The sequence below is a fragment of the Pteronotus mesoamericanus genome, unplaced genomic scaffold, assembly GCF_021234165.1.
Source record: "Pteronotus mesoamericanus isolate MK-2021 breed Mesoamerican mustached bat unplaced genomic scaffold, CSHL_Meso_final contig_75, whole genome shotgun sequence".
NCBI classification, from domain to species: Eukaryota; Metazoa; Chordata; class Mammalia; order Chiroptera; family Mormoopidae; genus Pteronotus; species Pteronotus mesoamericanus.
Window position 1 is genome coordinate 4,130,485 of NW_026555249.1, and position 21,719 is coordinate 4,152,203.

The 21,719-nt window shown below is 39.4% G+C and overlaps 1 protein-coding gene across 1 annotated transcript in view; it reads right to left on the reverse strand.

Moving 5' to 3' along the window:
- The window catches only part of DROSHA (drosha ribonuclease III), a 104,660-nt gene that overhangs the window by 52,721 nt on the left and 30,220 nt on the right, over nucleotides 1–21,719 (reverse strand). Inside the window, exons 11-16 of the mRNA XM_054583909.1 lie at nucleotides 20,391–20,477; nucleotides 14,867–14,938; nucleotides 13,249–13,330; nucleotides 12,264–12,338; nucleotides 4,626–4,795; nucleotides 175–299 (exon numbers count right to left, since the gene is read on the reverse strand). Of these exons, the coding sequence (XP_054439884.1) occupies nucleotides 175–299; nucleotides 4,626–4,795; nucleotides 12,264–12,338; nucleotides 13,249–13,330; nucleotides 14,867–14,938; nucleotides 20,391–20,477 (611 nt within the window). The remainder of the gene's footprint in view (nucleotides 1–174; nucleotides 300–4,625; nucleotides 4,796–12,263; nucleotides 12,339–13,248; nucleotides 13,331–14,866; nucleotides 14,939–20,390; nucleotides 20,478–21,719) is intronic.

The following is a 21,719-nucleotide window of genomic DNA, read 5'->3' on the forward strand; positions in this document are numbered from 1 at the left end:
AGAAAATAATTCTTCAGGAGCTACCAAAACTTGTCTCATTTGGTAACCTCAATTTGGAAACATGACTCATTAAATTTTTAAAAAGGAAAATATCTACTAAAGGGTATTCCTCTGCTAATTCAGCTGTTAGTAGAAGGTGAAATTGGCTAAGACAAACACCGAGAAATATCTTACTGTGGGTCTCCTGCATAACTCAACTGTGCAGGGCGTATCCCAAAGTGAACGATAATTGGAAAAGTAATCACATCGGGGTTGAACTGTTCACGATCCAGTTGATCGATGCGGACAGAGCTTGGTTTCTACAGAGAAAAATCAAAGCCATTTATTCCCATAAGAAGTCTTTAAGTATTGACTTTAACCTAAGTAGGAAAGAAATTAATCGGACTTTTTTCTAGGAAAGCCTCATCCCCAAAGGGAAAATGTCATTTAAACCCTTTAATCATAGCAGCTATACTATATAAAAACTATAATGTCATCCCTGTAAATGAGTCTGTGCCATTTGGCGTAATGAACAATGATCTTGTCCTTTTCTGTAGTCCACACAGAAACCTTTAAAAATTAAACTCTTGAAAGGACACCTGGTCAGATATAACTTTTCCTTAACCTCTCCAAAGGCACAGGGGAAGGATTCCACTTCTCTGAAGGATTACAGAGAAGAGATGCGCTGGCTTACTCATTTCAAATTAACAGCTTGCTTCTCCTCCGGACGCATAACAGGCAGCTGTGCCTCTTTGTAATTTTTTTCCCCATTAGGTCTCTATGTACCTTATGCATTCCTTTAATTCCACATCTTTACATTAGAAGGTATGGTAATACAAAGGCCAAATGGTTAAGCTTCTCTTATTATGTCCATGTAGGCCATTTTTATTTTAATAGAGAGTCTCATGGCTTTGTGTTTTAAGTCTAATAAAGGAAAAAGTGAACAGCTAGTTCCTTCTTGAGTTACTAAAATATGAGGAACCATTCGTAAAGTACCTTTCATCCTGAAAGCTTAAGTTTGTGAAAAGAAGGTGAAATAACCATGGAGAGAATGTTTTAGTAATCTTCTTGCTTAAGGGCAGTCTCCTAGTAAGTAAATTCTTATTAGGAGATCCTGGGATCTTTGGCTCAGCTGCTTTAAAGCCAAAAGCGACAGGACTGATCCTCACAGAGGTCAATAAGCTTCATTCTGTTGCACAGCAATGACCAATAACTAGAGTCTGGTTGGTGGCCTGGATTGTCCAGGACAGAAGGGTTCTAACGCTGAAAGTGGGAAGCAGCTTTTAGCTGTGGATCAGGTAACCAGTTTGTTACCAGCTGGGACAAGCTGGTTACCCTATCCACAACTGTACCCCAGTTAGCCATCTGACAAATCCAAGTAGGTGACAAAATGAATGGATTTGTGTAAATTCATCCACCGTAGTTTATAAACAACTTACATTTAAGTTTTTAAAACATTATTTAAGATTTAAATGTATTTAAATTTTATATTTAAAGCACATTTAAAACATAATGTTATTTAATCAAAATTTTACTAGTAACTTAAAAGTTGACCTCTGGTCTCAAAATTAATAACTAGAGAAGATTTCAGTCACAGATAACCTAATATAAAAATATATAAGTGCTTATCAACAAGTAACAACACATTATTTAGGTCTAAGAATTGTTTCCAATATTTTGTGCATCAAAGCAGCCAGATTCATTTTTAAAAGAGGAAATACACAGCTGAAAAATGCTAGTGAATTATTCATGTTTCCATGATTTTAAACACCATGCTATGGTATCAAGGAGGAAATCGTGATTTAAAATATCTACAGCATCTCTAAATATATGCAGGTGGGGGACAGGAATGAAGTAAGTTCTAGAATTTGGCCACACCCTACAATATCTGTCATACCATCCTTGCAGAAGAATAAAAATCATTCTTACTAATGACCAAAGTAATCTCTAACAGAGGCAAAGTGCCAAGAGAGGGAGATTAATTCTTTTAAGTTCTGTAGCAATCAAGTAATTAATGTGACCATAAGGGCCTGAAAATTTAATAAATTCCCCAATATCCTTACCCTTGGGTGAGCTTTCAAAGCACGTACTGCAGAGGATGAAATGCAGTGCCATATGTACCCTACCTTATTCTCATAATAATGAAAGATGTTTGAATGATACTGGGTTTCCAGGATATTTTCCTCCTTTTGATATATTTTTAGGTAAGTACTAAAAAAGAATTAACTTTGAAGTGTCCCAAAGCCTGGTATCCAAATTTACCTTTCTTAATTCATTTGATTACTTTCCAACATAAACCTGTCAGCCGGACTAACCTGGTTTCCTTGTTATCCTCACACTGGCCATACGCCATGCCAAGCATGTGCATTTAAACATGTCGATGACTTACACAGTTTCTCCTGAAAGCTCCCGCTATGGGCTTTCCTGGCTGGCTTTTTTACTGACTGGCTCACAGATGCCTCAGAGACTCCTTTCACATGGACATGCCATGAGATGCGCCCAGACGAGCGTCACATACAACCTACACACTTCGCTCACACCAGCTCACGTAGCTGTCCCTCAGCAGGGAGCTGGAGGATGATCATGGCGACGCAGTAAATGTCCTCTACGCCACTGGCTCAATAACAAGCAATGAGTGAATGAGAAGCTCCTGGGGTGTTTTTTTTTTAAACTACAGATCCTTGGGCCCCTCCAGAGTATATGGGCAGGGGTCCATCGTGGCACTGTTGTACTTTTAAAAGCTCTCCAAATGATTCTGGGATTGCAGGAAATTTTAACCATGCCATGAAAGAAAGCTCCAGGGTAAAAGTGTTCCCAAAGTGTCCACTGTAAACCATGCGACACTTGAAGCGGACCTACCACGATGAAAAGATAACGTCTACCATCCTCTCAACCCATCTTCTGACCCAGCTATAAACCTGACAGAAGAAATGTAAATTTATGCAACTGCCTAAAAAAGAAAAATTAAATTCACAGCCATACCCTCATAGTGCTATGACCTGCGTGTTTCTTTTAGAGTGACTTTCAAATTATTTATGTAGCTTAAAATATAAAAATAAAAACTAGGATTTTTTTTTTTTTAGTTTTAAAGATGTTTTATGTTTAAAACATTTTTATTGAGCACTTTCATTTTCGAGATTTGTTTAAAATAATCAGCACTAGCTGGAATGTTTGATTTGCAAATAGCAACATTTTGTTTGTGCAGATGTTACTGTCATGCTACAAAAAGTTGATCCAGAGTTTTTATTTTTATGAATCATGGCTATTAAACAGTTTGGCAGCCTTTTTAAAACAACAGCTTTGTTTAAATAGATTACTCTGTTTCTTTACATGGAAATATTTTAATTCTCCATTTCTGGAAAACCTTATCCTGATAAGATGCCAATATACAACGATTTTATGAAACAATAACAATTTTTGAAAAAAATAATTATAAAACAGCATTTTCTTTATAAAACTAGTTATCTTTTAATTCTTCCTTTTAATTTTTATATCTCTATTTAAACTTTAAAAGTGATTTTAAAACAAAATAATAAATCAAAAGAAATGGGAAATATTTGTAATAATTATGGCAAAAGATCAATAAATTGATTGATTAAAAAAGGTCCAAAGGACAAATAATGCAAAAGAAAATTAGACAAAGGATGTTAATAGACCATTATCAAAAGAAAACATAAAAGGCCAATAAACATTTTAAATATCGATTTTTCCTAGAAACAAAAATAAATACAAAACTGAACTAAACAATATTTTTCCTTATCAAATTGACAATGTTTTTTTGTTAGAATAGTATAACCAACATGAAGAAACAGGCACTGCATGTTCTTCTAGTCAGAGTGCAAATTTTACAGCCCTTCTGGAAGGTACTTGACATATGTATCAAAACCTTAAAATGTTCATATATTCACACTACTAATTTCACTTATAGGACTTCATCCTAAGGAATTAAATGGACAAATATTCAAAGATACAAACATATACATATATAAACACATATAAACACATATACAAATGCAATACAGTATTTGTTACAGCAAAAGTCTGGAAGCAACCCAGGTACCCAACAATAAGGAGTTAATTTTATAACTTAGGAGCCTTTTTCTTTTTTTTATTACACTCCTAAACAAATTTAAGACTATGGGGAAATGATATTTGTGCTGGTTTCTAGATAAGGATGAGGAGGAAAAGGTATAAATATTTAATATTTAATATAATAATTTAATAGTATGATGCCAAAACAATATGAAATATATCTGTCCTAAAGAGACCAAAAAACTGAATAGTATCATCTTTGCAGAATGGAATTAGGGATCATTTTTATTGCCTTCTTTGGGCTGCTCTCCTATTTTCCTAATTTTCCACAGTGAAGATATATTACTTTTATACCTAGAGGAAAATCAGATCTGAACATATCTAAAAACTTTGAAATTCTCCATCATGAGCAAAATAAATTTACTAAGATGAACTTAGGACCAAATATGCCTACATTGTTAATATTTTCCATATTTACTATAAACACTTAAAAATTATGCAAGGATAAAAAGCAGTAAGTACATAACCTTTGACAATGTTGTTAGTGTTTTTCTGAAACACTCAAACCTGGAAAGGAGGGGCTCCGTCTCTGAACGAGTGACACCAGGACGTACCGTGCCGGGGTTGGTGACGATCATGCCTTTGCACTCTTCCGCGTACTTCTGCCACTCGAGTTCCTCCCACTGCAGCATGTTGGCGATCTCCTCCTCGGGAACCAGGGCCTTGCTGCACCGCAACAAGTACAGGAGGATCTGGTGCATGGACAGCACCTCCTTCCCTCCATCTTGGGGGACAGCGAAGAGAGATGAAAAATAAGGCCACTCAGTGAACAGCTGATCCTCCGAATAAGGAAAATCAGACAACAGGGACAAACGAGCGTTTATATAAAGGTAACAGAATTTACAGTGTTCAACCATGTGCCAAATAATCTGAAAGCCATTTGTTTCATTGATGAACAGTGCTCATAAACCATCTCATTTACTAAAATGGTAAGAGCAACGTTATAAATGATAAAAGGCTCCAAATTTGAGGTATGAATATGAGAAAAGGTATCTACCTAAATAAATTTAAAACCACCCAGCTTCAAGAACCACAGTTTGTGATATACAGAATTTAAATATTTTATCATTCTCTCCAGGGTAACAGATGAAAGCTCTTTAGAAGAGATGTTATTATCTTAAGGAAATTCTAAGCTTTGGGGATATTTATGGATGTTTTCAATGAAACTATTGTTGTGTTATGGTCTAAATTTTTGGTGCTAATGCACTGCACCTGCCGTGATAAATAGACCTAAATAAAGAGCTTGTACTAACATCATGACGATGATTGTGGAGTTAGTACATGGAAAAACACCAAGTGTTCTGAGGCTTATGGAGCACATACCACTAAGTCCAGAAGGTAAAAACAACAAAGGACATAATTAAAGTACCTTGGAAAAAGCCAATTAATCTGGTACTTGATGAACCAAAGACTCATTTAACGTGGGCATTAATTTCGGGTGCACAGGCTTCTGCCTTGTCTTTGGATCAATATGTGTAGCTCGCTCACACTCCTTCTCCTTGCTTAGGCCCACCCAGGGGAAAAGACAACAGCCCCGAAGGGTTAGAGGACAATGACTATCCTCCCCAGGTCACAACGTGTGCTAGCGACAGCAGTATAGGGTCAAACGCTTAATGAGAAACAAGGGAACCAAGATGGCGGGGACGGGTGGACACAAGGGACAGTGTCCTACTTGTCTTGGAGGGGTTAGTGACGGCCAAGGAACTGGGAGTACCAGAAAATAGAAAAGCGTAAAAGACTTTCATAAAAGTTGATATGGGCTAAGAACTTGAAAGGCCTACCACATGGGAGAAAGAAGAGATAAAGATCAAGATTTCTTTTTTTGATTTGTGTGGTTTTTTTTTAATTGTAGATGCTACTCTGAAGCTAGAAGGCATCGCTGCTACAGAGCTACTGCCTGTGTAGGCACGCATGCATTCAATTCATCTGAATACGTGTTTATTCATTCAATATTCACTGAGCTCCTACTGTGTAGCGGGCACTCTTCTAGACGCTGGGAACACAGTGGTGATCTAAATCGCCATAGCCCCTCATATCCCAGTGGAGAGAAAGAGCCAATAAACAACCACATAACAGATCAGGTCGATTAAAACCATACAACAGATCAGGTCGAGAGGAGTACATGAAGGAGAGTCAGACTGGGCCAGGGGCTGCAGCTATGTTTAAATGGGTGGTCAAGTAAGGTGTCCATGAGGAGGTGCCACGGGAGCAAAGACTGGAGAGAAGCAGAGGAGCCCCCCCACGCAGCAATCTGGGAGAAAACCACGGTCTGGGTGAGAGGAAGCATCGCAAGTCACAGGTGGAGCGAGACTGACGTGTTCCTGGGATGGCGAAGAGGCCAGGGCAGGTGGAGTGAAGTGAGGAGGGCGTGAGAGGGGCAGCAAGGAGGTCCGTTCCTGCAAAGCTTCCCGGAGCACAGCAAGAACTCTGGGCTTTATTCTCAGAGGGGAGCATGTTTTTCAGCATTATGGACCCATCACTCACTATGTGTGGACCCACATCACAATCGGGGGGAAAAAATACAAACAAAAACACTATGTGTGGACCCACATCACAATCAGGGGGGAAAAAATACAAACAAAAACACTATGTGTGGACCCATATCACAATCAGGGGGAAAAAAATACAAACAAAAACATAAGGTCTAGGCCCTCATGAAGCGCATAGAGCAATAATGATTAATCACAATTCCTAGAGGAATCTTTGTATAAAACACTCTGAAAACAGAGTTCTCTTAACCAAGAAATGACTAAAATGCAAAATACAATCTACTCACACAAGGACTTGTTCTAGCTACTGATTCAGATTATTGTTCACAGCAGTGAAATTTTTTCTGCCTCATTATGAAACATCTGCCTTAGACCCAGGGATCACCTTTGATTAACAAACTTCCATAATTAAGGACCTATGTCTCAGAGTTTGTCTCAAGACATTTCTGCATGCCTGCATGTGACACGTCTTCCTCAATGAGGTTTTCCCTCTTTGCAAAGGAGCCCAATGCCGGCCTGTCTAAACATCCATTGCCAATGTGAGCCCACACTCACCTCTGCTTCTAGGGGCCCTGAGATGAGCAAGTGAGCAAGGGGAGCCTCAGGCTGGAATACGTCGCCTTACACTGCATGGGTATCCATTCAGAACAGCAGGGACAAAGGGAACCTGGGGAGCCTGGAGAAGGAAGAGCTGCCACTCTGACTAGATTCACTAGGAACCACCAACAAAAGAAAGAGTAAAATAGTATTTGGCTCATGACCTCGTATTTGGTAGATTACTAAAGAGCACCGTGGGCCAATAAGTAGACCGCAGGAGCCCAGGGTACCATAAGAAGGAGCAGAGGATTGTTTTCCCATGAAGATCAGAAAAGAGTTTGAGATTTTACTTGAAGAGGTTGGTTGGTGCACAATGGATGGAGCCAACAGATGCAACGCCAAGTATACAAAAAATAGCCCTAGAATCTCGCCACAAGCAGTTCCAGAGGGCTGGCTTCACAGCACGTCAAATAAAAGTGAAACAGAGTAGAGACATTGAATTTAAAGCAAAAAGACTGAAAAACCAAGTGTTGCCAGGAGAAGAAAACACTTAAGCCTACAAACCAGGGGTACTGCCTAATTCAGGATAATACCCGCAAGCTAAAGAGGCCAATGATGCCCATAGGGATGCTTCCACGGAGTCTGGGTGCGAAGCTGCCCATGCAGGAGGGGTTTTACAACAGCACAGAAACTGGAAAACTTTAAAAGAAAACACACGCGCGTGCGCGCATGCACACACCAAGTGCAAAGTTGGTAATGCTGAAGGAGAAAGTGTAAACTCATGTTGAAATCTGCTAAATATTGAAAATAGCACCTAAAACTTAAAAAAGGTAGATGTTTACCACTGTGAAACAGTAGAAACCCAGGGCAGACAACCTAAGGAGGGGAACTGAGGCACAGCTCCAGGTTCAGTAACGGGGAGCAACCCTTCCAGAAATACAAGGACAGGTAGACAAGACTAGACAGCCCTCCAGAGCCCAGCATGGGCTGCCTCCTCCTACCCAGCCCAGCAAAAAGACGCTCATAAATATTTGGGGAATGACTTTCTGAAGCAGATAAATAACATGGCCACTTGCTCACAGACTGCCATGAATTTACTAATGTTAATGAATTGGCTCTTTTGGTGTGTCTGCTTTGCTCCATGTTTATGTTGGGGATTTATGGAACTGTGTCACCGAGGGCTAAGAAGTAATTTTTATCTCGTTGGCTGAGATAAATAGGACATGATACAAATGAGAAATCAGAGCGGGGAAGCTAAGGTTAGCAGGAGCCACGCCAGCACCGGGGCTGGCCCCGTGACAACGGCTCATTATTCGGGAAGAACTGGAGTTTGTGTTTCAGGGAATGAATCTGGACAGTCATTAACGAACTGACAGACTTTATAAACTGTTTCTTAGAGACCCAATTCTCTCCGTTTATATTGCTTGATTATTTATATGGTTCTTTGCGGGGGAGGGCAATTTGTTAGGGAATTTGTGTTAAGAATACGGCTGGTTACACAAGTATTTCTCAGCAGTCTAACACTCAATTTTAAGAAATACAAACATGCCTTCCTCTTTCCCTACACAGAGAATAACTGAATAGCTACATCACTACATCTCCAGTAGACTCCTAATAAGATGCCTTTACATGATCTTCATGTTTGAAAATTTGTATTAACAGGTATTTTCTAAACTTTCCAAATATAAAGTCATCTTAAGATGTCATCTGAATTAATGCTGTTTGCAAACCACTCTCGCCTCTCGCCGGAATTCAGAGGCGCTCCCCACCCTCTCGCTCTGTCGGCCACCCCTGAGAACCACTTCTCCGGAACCGGGCAACGTCCAACTATCGATTTGCAGAACCGATTCAGGATTTCCAAAGCGTCACCGCAGCGATGACAGAAGCGACGGACGGCCCCTCCCGCCAGTGCAGCCTCCCCCTTGACTTCTGTCGTGCCCCAGCCCCGGCTACAGCCAAAATAAACTTTAAACTGGCTCCAGGGGAGTTCGTGTGAACTGCCTGACTACTAAAAGTGGACGCGGGGATAGGGAAAAAAAATTGAAAAAATTCTTAGAATCTCAATAAACGGGTTGTTCTACTGTTTCACTTCTGACAAACTGACCTTCACTGACTAACACTTGGTTTAAACCATAAGCTTAATTTTGAATAAATCTGTATAAAGCAACTGAGACAGCCGTCTTCAGAACAACTGGAGAACTGAAGAAAAAGTATGATGCTTGACAGACTTTCAATTAGAGGTAATAAACTGGTATCAATGAATAGCAAATAAGAATGAGCGAACCATGAACAAATACCGGAAATACGAAAGCTGCTCACTCTCGGGGAGCAAGCGATATGCCAGTGTTAACAACGAGGCTTCCTTGTGTCTATTAGACAAAACTACAGAAGACGAGTGATACTCAGCGCTGGCAGACGCACAGAAAATGGGTACTGTTAAAAATGCAGGTTACAACTACCAATTGAGTCCTTTTAGAGAGAGCTTGGCCAGTATCTTTCCAAATTTAAAATGTGCATACTGTCATAACAAATAATTTCACTTCTAGGACTTTGCCTTACAGAAACAATGACATAAATACCGAAGAGTAGATGCACTCTTCCTGAAGTACTTATATAATGGGGAAAGACAGGCCTCCAAAATAGTCTTCACTAGAGGAATTATCAAAACAATTAATGTATATTCATACTATGGAATTCTATATAGGTTTTAAAAACTGAGGCGGTGTATTTATATAGAGAATGCCTCTAAAGAAATACAAGCTGTGTAACACACCGAGTATTAGCCCACTGAAAGATATAAGCATTAATTCTTCCTATACAGGTTAAAACAAATACAAATCAAACCACTTAGAGCACCTACTCATTTTCACACATCAAGAAAAGGGGTTCTTTCTACTCTATACACCTTTGTATTGCTGTTACCTACACGCGTGCGCACACAAACGCCAAGTCAACCCAGTTAAGGGCGGAGATATTACTTCAATTCTGTGAAACAAACAAACAAAAAAAAAAAGCCCATTTCAATAAATGCTGCTTGGCCAACTGGATGCTCATACTGAAATCTCCAAGGTTTCTTTAGTATGTGTATTTTCAAAGTATATATTGTGTTTGAAAAATAAATCAATAGACTTTTTTTTATGACAACATGTTACCCCTAACTAGTTATGAAAAACATTTTGTGAGAATAAAAATCCCACAAAGTATCTGGCGTAAGATTTTTCTTTATGATGATTCTAAAACTGTCTACTTTCTCTTACAGATTTGCTTGGTCATAAAATGCCTAGACGCAAACAGATAGTGAAGAAAAGGCTTTTCAACAAACTCACTCTAACACCACTTTCTATTAAGTTCACTGCTACGGCTCCATTATGAAATACATTCACTTGAAAAGAAAAAAGGGCTTCTCAATAAAGTAAAACCAGATGTATAAAGGAGGAAAGCTTTTGAATACATTTTCCAAAGCAAACATTAATAATACTAAAAAAGTGAAAAACACTATTCTAAAATAAAAATAAGTCTTCCTGACTGAGTGTCTGGATTGAAGAAAGGACAAAATCTGGAGGAAAATCTAAGCTAGACTGAATAGACAAAAAACAAAAGCCACAAAGGGATGCATCGGGGCTGGGAGGAAAGTAAGGAGAGCTCAGATGACAGACAAAGTCAAGGGCCCAGGTACCACATTAGGCTAAAACTGAAGCACGGCCCTGGATTTGGTCTTTCGGAGGCTGCCTCTCAGCGGGTAGGGACGGGGTTGGAAGGGGCGGGGTGCCCAGGCGAAGCCAGCTGTGAGTGGACCCGAGTCGGACAGGCTCCATGGTGAGTTCCGAGGCCTGGGGGAGAAGGGGGTCCTTCTCCCAGGAGAACAGCAGGCCTGGCGGGGAGAGCAGGTGCACAAAGCGAACTTTCTGAAACCGCTGACAGGCAGAGAGGGGAAGAAAGCTTACACGCTGCAAAGCTCAACAGCCGAAATTATAGATCGCAGATTTATCGCAGCAGCCAAATATTTTTCTCCAGCATCTCTGAGTGGCCCACATATAGGAGAAGAAAAGGCAAGCGGTTAAATTGACATTTCCAAGGAGGATGGTGGTTAGCAGAAGGCACCGAGCCCAGCAGAGCTGAGAGACAGAAGTCAGAGCACAGGACTCAAGAGACAAAGCAAAGAAAGGTGACTATACAAGAAGAAAAGGGAACATTCAAGTAAAAGCAAAGAAACTGAGGGCAAGAGAGGCTGGAAGTATAGAAGGGTGTCACTGGAAATACCGGTGAATGAGAAATCAGAACGGGACCCTAGGGATGAATTCATTTAGGGAGGTGAAGACTTTGCAAACAAAAAGACACCAAAGATTTCATTACAAACCGAACTATTTTTTTTTTAAGATTTTATTTATTTATTTTTATAGAGACAGGAAGGGAGGGAGAAAGAGAGGGAAAGAAACATCAGTGTGTGGTAGCCTCTCATACGCCCCCAACTGAGGATCTGGCCCACAGCCCAGGCATGTGCCCTGACTGGGAATTGAACTGGTGACCCTTCTGGTTCGCAGGCCGGTGCTCAGGCCACTGAGCCATAGCAGAGAGGGCTCAACTATTTTAAAAATGCTAAATATTGGCATATCTCACAGCTACCCTTTTAAAAAATATTTTAGAACAGTTAAAATATTGCTTAAAAAAATCATAGTTAAATTTTTTCATTTAGTGAGAATAAATTCTTATTTTTTCACTATAAAATTAGTAAATGTCAAAAAATAGGGAAAAAAACTTTAATACCACTACATTACTACAACAATTACCACAGTAATTTTTATCATTCTTATAAATATATAGTATATAAAATTTTATAATCATTGTTCTCCAATTAATTCTATGCATTTTTAAGCTACATGCATTTTTCCATATTGATTTTAACACTTGCATGATATTTTATCAATTGGAATTTCAAAATGTTTCAATCAATTCTCCCATTGCTCATGTAATTTGAGGCTACCATAAATTATGCAGGGATATAAAATGTAAAATGTATAATTTTACATTTTTATATGCCTGACCCGAGAGGTAGAGAATTACCAGTGTCTGTGGTGGGAAAGTTGTCCCTAAAGATTGAAAGGAGAAGGGTGGGCTTGTTTTCAGACGCACTATTTCAACAAGTCCCTGACAAGCCAAAAGATTTACCTGGAAGAAATCTTACAAAACGTGGCATGAAATGAAATCTTGGGCAGCAGGGAGGACTGTCTTCAAACAAAGGACCTAAAGCAAACAAGTGAAAAGGAAAGAAAGAAATAAATAGAACAGCCTTAGAAAACAAACATGGCAACTTAATTCCTAAGATTCATTATGATGACAAACAAACCCCAGCAGCAGCAAGGGATTGAAAAACCCAGTTCTCTTCCTAATGGGTGAATCTGCCCTGTGGTGACTGCCGTACACATCAGATGAAGCCCGAAGGGAGGGGACTTCCCAAAGAAAGGGGGAAATGGGCGCCCCAAGGATATATGCTACTCAGTGTATATGACAAAACTATTTTTAGAAATTCACAAAATATAAAGATTTTTGTTATAACTGAACTCCTGCATGACACAATATGCTTGTGTTTTAATTCCTTTCCATTTGAATCAATATACCTTGAGGGGGAGAAGAGAGAAATACTATTAAAAACTTGATTTGAAAAGCCATTCATCAATACTCTGTTTGAAATTAAATAAGTAAATGTCTCCTGGAATAGAAACACCTCCAAAAGAATAAACTATTATCCAAGATCCAAGTACCAAGTTTTGAACGTAGCTCACAGGGTAGGAATTGTGTTTTGAGGGCTAACCAAAGTTTGGTTTTAATAAACTATTATCTTTGGAAGTTTATTACAGCAAAGCTCAATAGGTTTAAAATATTAACTAATGAGATTCTTCCCAATACACATAAATCAAGGTAATTACTGATAATAACTGATACCATCTCCTCACATGTCAGTTAGGTGACGCGTAATAGAGATCTTATGCAACAGACACCATCGGGTTGTATTAAAGTAAGATCCGTAAGAACTTACTCATGCCACACTTTCCCCCAGGTATTTCAAAAATTAAAAATGTCAACTATGTTCCTGCCCCCTCTATAGCACAACGTTCTGTAAGCATTACACTTTTCTTTGAATTCTATCATTTACCTTTAAGATTCCAGTCATATAATTCCAAAATATCTCTGAATAGGAATAAGGAAAATAGTTCAAGTCCCTTCACACAAAAGTTCTGAAAGATAAACCAAAATGAAATTACTATAGAACTGCAAATATATACCTCAACCTTAACTAAAGGTTCAGCTTGTTCCAGTCAAGTGTCTTAAAAAGTGTCTATTGAAACTATAGGAAAACCATGGGATTTCCTAAGAAGTCTGACCACTGTCCTGTAAGTCCCAGTTCCCTGGCTTGCGACACAAATGAAGTAGGCAACAGTGGCATTAGGATTCCTAAGAAAATGTGACCTCAGTCTTTCCCAACATATAAGTAAAATGATGTGAAACCGAAAAATTAAAGTCTTCTTTATGTCTTATTTTTCTAACCCAGTTATAAAATCAGAATTCTCCTGGGGACTTCTGGTTCACTCAAATCACCCCCCGCCTCCCACAGGCTCTGAGGGGCTCGTCCCCCCCCGCCCCACCCCTGCCCACTGTCACCCCCAGACACCCCCTGGGGTCACGCAAATGGAGCACCGGAGCACAGAGGCCTTTCGTGCCCCAAAAGTGGAAATTCATAATGAAGGCAAATAATGGGCTCCGAAAAAAGACAAAACTTTGTACCAAAATTTCTCCTGTAAACAAGCTTAACATGATATATATGCAAGTAAGATTTGTCTCATAATTCTTCCTCCTATTTGTTTTGCTCAGGTTCATAAATCACCCAGAGTGAGATAACTCCAGAGTCATAAACCTTTACAATAGCAAATGAAGGCTTATGACCTTAAAATTCAAAAGGAAGCAAAAAGCTCTTTTAAGCTAGAGAATGAAAGGGTAGCCCTTTCTCTTTAATTCTTTTTGAAAGACAGGTAGAATTACCAGGCCTTGCTTCAAATGAAATAGGTGCAAACTAAGCATGTGTGTCATGCTTATCAATTCCCCCTGGTGCTCGGCTGCCCGTGACAGAGCTACACTGTTAAACAAGGTTTGCGAGAAGAGCCAGGGGCTCAGGAAATCGACCCCAACTCCAACACAAGGTTAAGTGTACAAGCTTGTTTGCTGTCTAGTTGTTATTTCTTAGTGTGATTTGTTGACATCACTAAATTCAAGATCAGGCAATGAATCATTCTGAGATTCACATTAATCTTGCTTTGGAATTTTAAACCTCTCGCATATATTTAGATAAATCTGCTGCTGAGCATCTGCAATGAAAAACAATTAGGAAAAATATGTAAATATATGGGAAGAAAAATGAACCGAGCATTGATCTTGTCATTGGAGATAATGAATAAGATTATTCCAACAGCTATCAGATTCAGTTTCACTATTCTCATTTCCTCTGATAACAGCCAGTAATCAAAATCTGTCCTCTATCCAAAACAAACTAGAACCGAATGTAAAGTTACTATCAGTAGATGCAAAACAAGGGTTCAAAAGTTGAAAAATGACCTGAATTTTAACCCTATGTATCTCACCAACCCTTTCAACAGTGAACACAATACTTTAAGGGTATTCCCGGGGCCATAAGCCAGAGCTGGCCAAGCCCAGTGCTTTAATGATGTAAGTGTGGAATAAACAAAAGAGCAAAGCTGTTAGGTAATCTTCTGCCTTACCTCAGGCATCATCTCTTCGATGAAATGAATCGTGTAGTCTATGTTGAATCTAATTACTTTACACAGTGGAATCTGCAATAATAAGGAGAGGTTCAGTTCCGCAACAGCATCCCTGCAGACTCACGTAGCACACGTGTTTTCTGCCTGACCCAAAGGCCATGAGCCAAATGAGAAGGTTGCACTTAATCTAAGCCGCTAACAACGATGCCCACAACGCTTGACCACAACTGCTGGATTTAATGGCAAGAACCCAGCTGGCCCAGCCTCTACAGGAAACCTGCATAATGTTGGTGCTTAATGAACTGTATGAGCAACACAAACATGACAAGAACCCATTAAAACCAAACAAATTGCCTCTAAAGAATTAATAAAGCCACATTTAAATGCTTCTTTTTCTTGGGTTTTCAAAATTGTTTGGAACTTTGGCTCTTCAGGCAGATGAGGGATAGCAGGCAGACCACTCGTCAGTTACAGATTCCTCAGTCACTGATGTGCACACAAGTCATGCTGCCTATCCGGCTCTGGAGCAAAGGCAACCATGGTAATAACAACAATAATAAAGGATAATACAAACAATAATTGTCAGCATTTATTGAGCCAGGCACCATTCTAATGCTTCGCATACTCCCACTCATGTGACCACTCCTATGAGATGGGTCCACCTACTATCCCCCTGGCACAGGGGGGGAAACTAAGGCACCCTGCCTAAGGTAACCAATAGCCAGGGAGTCGAAAATCTTGTGTGCGTGCGTGTGTACATACACACGTACACACGTACACACACACACACACACACACACGCGCCCTCCCCCCCACCCCCGTTCTAATACTCAAGGTCCATGTGAAAATGAAGACAGGGTCATGTTAAATAAATCCGAATCTGTCCTGTCTTACCGCTGTGTCATCAGACACTAGCCTGGTATCTAGACATAATAGGCTTTCCATAAGTATGTTTTTGAATGGAGGGAGGAACCAGAAAGGGAGGGCGGGAGTTTCCTGTGGCAGCTTGGCTGACCAGCTGGGGAAAATAACAGACCAGGAGCCCTGGAGATGTGTTAAGTAGGCTTTTCTGGCTGTTCAATCTGTCCATAAGATGATTTTATATAAATGTAATCATTTTACAAACCACAGCACCCAGAAAGAAACAAATTTTACTTCTACCAGTCAAAGGAATGGTAAGAAAAACAAAAATAGTCTTATAATGCCATCTACTGGAAATCTTTTTCTCAGAAATGAAATTTAGTTCTTAGGTGCTTTTTCATTTTTTTAAAAGATAATGGCTAATTTGAGTAAAGTTCATAATTAACTTTAATAAGAGATCCACAGTCAACCTTCTTGTGGTAATGAGCTCCAAACCAACTGAAGCAACAAGCTAAGTCCACTATCATTTCAAGTTCTTTTTATTTCTATATTTAAAAATGATTTGAGAGCTACAAATTTGGGCATTACTCATATTTTTTAAATACCTGGTCTTTGTTAACAACAATGTTAGGTTCATAGTTACTCTAAAATAAGTCACAGCTCCTACTGTTTTTAAAAAGTAAGGCTCTAAAGGAGGAAGAAAGGCATGTAAGCAAATATCAACAGCGTATTGTACAATGTAACTTATAAGTACAATTAAAAAACAACTATGCAAACAGAGGTAACTTCTTTTGAACTTCTTATAAAGTTCAAAAGAACCAAAGGAGGTAACATTTGAGTTGAGTCTCCAAAGATGGGGAGTGATTTTCCAGGTCACCCAGAAAAATTAGGTTGGGGAAGAGTAGATACTTCGCTTCTAGCAACACAGACAAAAGGGAGCTGGGAGAATCACAGGTGATCTAGCCCTTCGGGAGTAAAGGGCACAGAGAGAGAGAGAGAGAAGGTGATGCTTGACAGGAAAGTATGAACTATAAAATGCAAATTTTATAAACAACGTTAAGGATCCGGGGCTTATCCTATGGCAATGAGAAGTCACTCGAGCACGTTCAGGGAGAGGCCATCCTAGCTGACGTGTTGGATGAGTCGCTATGTAAACACTGTGGGGATGGTTCCGAGGGGGGCAAGGCAGGAAGCCGTAAGATCAGACTGGAGTCTAATGAAACAGTGCAGGAGCCAAAAGAAGAGAAGACTGGAAAGAAGGGGAAATTTTTAAACATAAGAGATGTTACTGAAATATACAGGGACCGACCTGATATGGAAGTGAGAGAGAAGAAAGAAGAGGGAAAATTTTCTAGGTTTAGGGACTAAATGACCAGACACATCACAGTGACATTAACACAGAGAAACTCAGAGGGTATCCCCCGAGCGTTCAACCTCGGTATGTGGGGCTGACGGTGAGTTCGGTTTCGCACGGGCGCAGGATGAGTACCTGAGAGGACGTGGGGGTGGGCGCGCCCGCCAGGCCATGTGAGTTTGAGTGTGAAGCCGAGAGCCGTCTGTCACAGCTATAGATACCACTTTGGTGGGGATCAGAACATGCACAGGAGAGAAAAGGACCAGAGCCCTTGGGAAGGGTCAAGGAGGCAGGGAGAGACCGAGCCAAAGTGTAAACCTGACGCCTTCTACCATGCGCAAAAGCAACTCTTGTGGGTGATTCATGCAAGTTATGATCCCTTCCCTACATCATTTCAATTAAAATCACTTCTGGGGATGCTTTCTGTGACCTCTTCTCCTATACATGCGCTTTATTTCCTCTTCGACTCTCACCCGCACCGCCTGAGCCCTTCCCAGACACACGCGTTGGAAAGGCAGGATCTCCTTTTCCTTTCAAACTTTCATCTCTAAGAGGCAGAACTTGTCATTTTCTTACATTATGGGAAGCTCAATTGATTGGAAGCTTCACTGGCTAATCAAATAATATATATACCTACCATCATTTCTTAAAACATCTTTGGATGCTGACTGGTACTAACTCCTTTTTCATCATACCAAGCAAAAAACCCTCCCTAAACATCTACATTCTAACTCTACTACTTCCAGGCACTAAGTGACCAAACCCAAGGCAGAGGGGCGAATGGAAATGGAAAGCCAGCAGAGGCAGGAGGGAAGTGATCACGGGGCTTCTTCTGAGGACAGGATAAAACACTACGCATCTGATATGTGTAGCTATGTTGTCAAAGACCTTAGTGATAGCAGGTATTTTAAGTATATAGTAAATGTACTACATAAAAGGATTCAATTCTCCCAGAACACTCTATACTTAGCCAACAAGGCTTTCAATCCACTTCGATTCAGGCAGACCTTAAGAGAACTTGTCAGAACTAGATTTGGTTGAGATTCTAACGTTACAATCATTTGCATGCCATTCTTGCTGATGTGCTCTCTCTAGCAACAGTATGAGTCAGATCAGTAAAGTGATTTAATAATTCCTTTTCTTGGGAGGCCATTTCAAATTCAAGAGGCCTTTGATGGATCTAATTCCTATGAACTGTACAACACTCAGCTTAAAACTCGATTTATTTTATCAACATCTCTAACATAAATGATGGGGCTTATCTTCTCATTACAGAGTTAAGTTCTCAAATTTGGAGAACTTGAATATTTTTATATAAAATATATGAAGCCAGGAATTTTTCAGTCCTAAAATCTTACAATAACAGTAACAAATGCAATTAATTTAGCATTAATGGCCTCTCAGTGCCAATGCTAAGGGATTTTATTGCAATAACACTCAAAGAATCACTTGTCCAGAGTCATATAAATACTAAAAATTAGCTTAAAAAAAAAAGCAAAGGATCAGGAGAAAGATGCAAATCCAGACCTGTCTGACATCTTTCCCAAAATGAGAAGTGCAATATTTATTGTATGCCAAGCTCTCTATGATAAACACTTTTCATGTGTCATCTAATGTTTTTTTTTTATAAAAGCCTATTGCTAAAACGAATACCTCTAAGAGAAATCAAGGCTTATAAAGACTGAAACGTCAAATCATAAAGATAGTAAGTGAAATTCACTAATGTGTAAAAGCTTGGTCTCTCTGCAGCCAAACTGCTTTCCCTCTTTGACCAAGGTGAGATCCTGATAGTTAAAATAAGATCTACGCTAGTTCTAGAGCATTAGAAAATAAGATGACAGACATTTTTTAATATTTTCATGGTAACTAAATTGTTTGTAGCTGCGAATCCTCTGAGGGGGAAGAAAAGAGAGACAGGCTTTAGGGAGGAGAAGTCTGACTACGGGACTTTTAAAAGCCTTTCCTATTCTAGGGCTAGATTTGGTGTGACAAAGGGTCTGAGTGCCTGAGACATTTAAATAAAGACAACAAAACCAACAAAATTCCAAAACCTTCTAGTGCCTTTTCATACAGATTGCTTAAAAATAGTCCTACAGAAAAGTCTGTAACTATGGAAAGTGACAAATGCTAACTAGACTCACTGTGGTAATCATTTCACAATGTATACAAACATTGAATCATTATGTTATACACCTGAAACTAATACAATGAGACCTCAAAAAAAAAAAAGATCCGATATTATACCCTTTTCTATATTATAGTACACCCTGAAGGTAAATGTGGTATGTATTATCAAATGATTTTATTTTTACATTTATGACGTGTATCTTCTCAAAGAAAACTGTCTAGGATAAAATATACTGTGGAATAAAACCAATCTCATTAAGAAAATAACCTGTTTAAACTAGTATCACCACTATGGAATCATGTCCACTTATAAAGAAAAAGAGAATTAGGGAAAGGATTAAGGTTTGGCAAAGATTTGAATCTTTACTCTCCAAAGGAACAGAATTTCAATTTCTAAGTAAACAGTACTAAAATAACTTCTCAAACTGCATATTGTAACCAAACCAGAAAGGATTAAAAACATTCTATTTTGACATGGATACACCACAGCTATAACTCATTAAGTTTTATGACGCTGTCTGGACCGGGTAAAGAACACTGCCCCAACTCTCTTCCTGAGCTGCCAGCAAATCCACCCAATGTCCAGCTGGAGTACAGAATAAGTAACAGAATTCCCAAGACTGCCAGCTTTGAGACCAAGATTTTGACTTAGACACAGAACTTCTATTTGAACCGATTACTAACAGAGCAGCCTTAATACCTGTATAAAAATAACATAGATCTGTATGTCAGACAAAGTCTCTTAAAGAAGACATATGCCTGGGATTCAAAAGCAGAAAACTGTATGAAACTAATTCAGGCTCCCCAGGCCCTAAACCAGCTCTACTTCTTTTTCTATTGCTCAGAGACTCAAGAGCAGCTTCTTCTTAAAACTTTCCAACTTTCTTTTGAAGGACACCCAACCCAAAATAGCTTTGACACGTTACTCCACAGTTTACCCTTCCTTTTCAGTCTTTCACACTCTCAAAAGGTTATTCTGACACATTTACTTGCACCGTTTAATGTGGACCGAACCTGTGACTCATTAGCACATGTCACGCTCCCATCTGACACACTGCCACAGACTTCCCATGCACAGGGACACAAGGCACATGTCAGAAGCCAGATGAAGGGAAATTGATGCAAGGCAGGGGAGGAAGGGCGACAGGGAGAGAGGGAGCCAGAGAATGAGCCCATACTTACATTGGTCAGGGGGGCGTGTGCAAACATAGAAAATCCTTCAAAGATATACTCATGATCATCATATTCTATAACAGTTGGCCTGTCAGTCTGAAAGCAAACAGAAACACAGAGCTTGAATTAAACAATGCCATGATTTGCATGTGCAGAAATGCATCAGAACACAAAGCAACCACCAGGAAACATGTAAACACTGCACGAACTTAGTTAATGTTTTTCCAAACACCAGGGAGAACTCTATTCAAAAGTTCAATTTTAGGTGGCATTCTCTGGCTTCAGTAGTATTAATATACTGAGACAATCAAGAATGTTTATTATGGATGCCTTAAAGAAAAAAAAACAAGGCCATGTGGCTTCATTTTCTAGGAACTTGTTTTATTTAATCCCATAATACTACCAGTCCTTTTCTTACCGAATTGTATTTCTGAACAGAAGTCCTAATTAAAACAAGATAATAACAGTTGATTGAAAGCTCAAAGTGGAAAAAAGACTCAGTATCATGATGGTCAAGACTAACAACAACCTGGAAGGCTCCGCAAGGCCTCCGGTGCCAGCAGCCCCGCCCTCACAGCTCCATTCTCCACCCTCCAGGGAGAGGCCCACCCGCCCAAGGCTGCAACTCCTGCCTAAGGCTCAAGGTCTGAGTTATCTGAAACTGAATCTGTAATTAAAACACACAAATGTGAACGGCTGCAGAAGAGACTCTCTTCCTTAGGCCATTCTTACAACCCACCATTTTTAATCCTCAATATGGAACTAATTATCAACACTGATAACCTAAAAGATATGTTTTTTATATAGGCATTGAATGTTATTCTTTTAATCAATTCACACACACACACACACACACACACACGAAGAACTTGGTAGGGAAAGGACTAAAGGATATCCAAATGCACGTTATTTGTTTTGTCAATATTACTGTTATTTTCTATCTGAATAATTCAACAAAGCTGGTCTAAATTAAATATAAAAAAAGAACTTCTAACAAAATAATAATGGAACACCACTATGGAAAACAGTTTTGTAGTTCCCCAAAATACTAAGATAGAGCTACCAAATGATCCAGTAACTCCAGTCGTAGGTTTATTCTCAAGAGAAATGAAAACATACATCCACACAAAAATCTGTCCCCAAATGTTCAAGCAGGATTTTTCATAATAAACACCAAAATGTTTAACTGGTGAATGGACAAATAAAATACGGTATGTCTACACAATGAGTTATTATTTGGACATAAAAGGGAATAATGTCACATGTTACGACATGGGTGAATCTTGAAAACATGCCAAGTGAAATCCGAAGCCAAAAAGTTCACATGTTCTATGATCC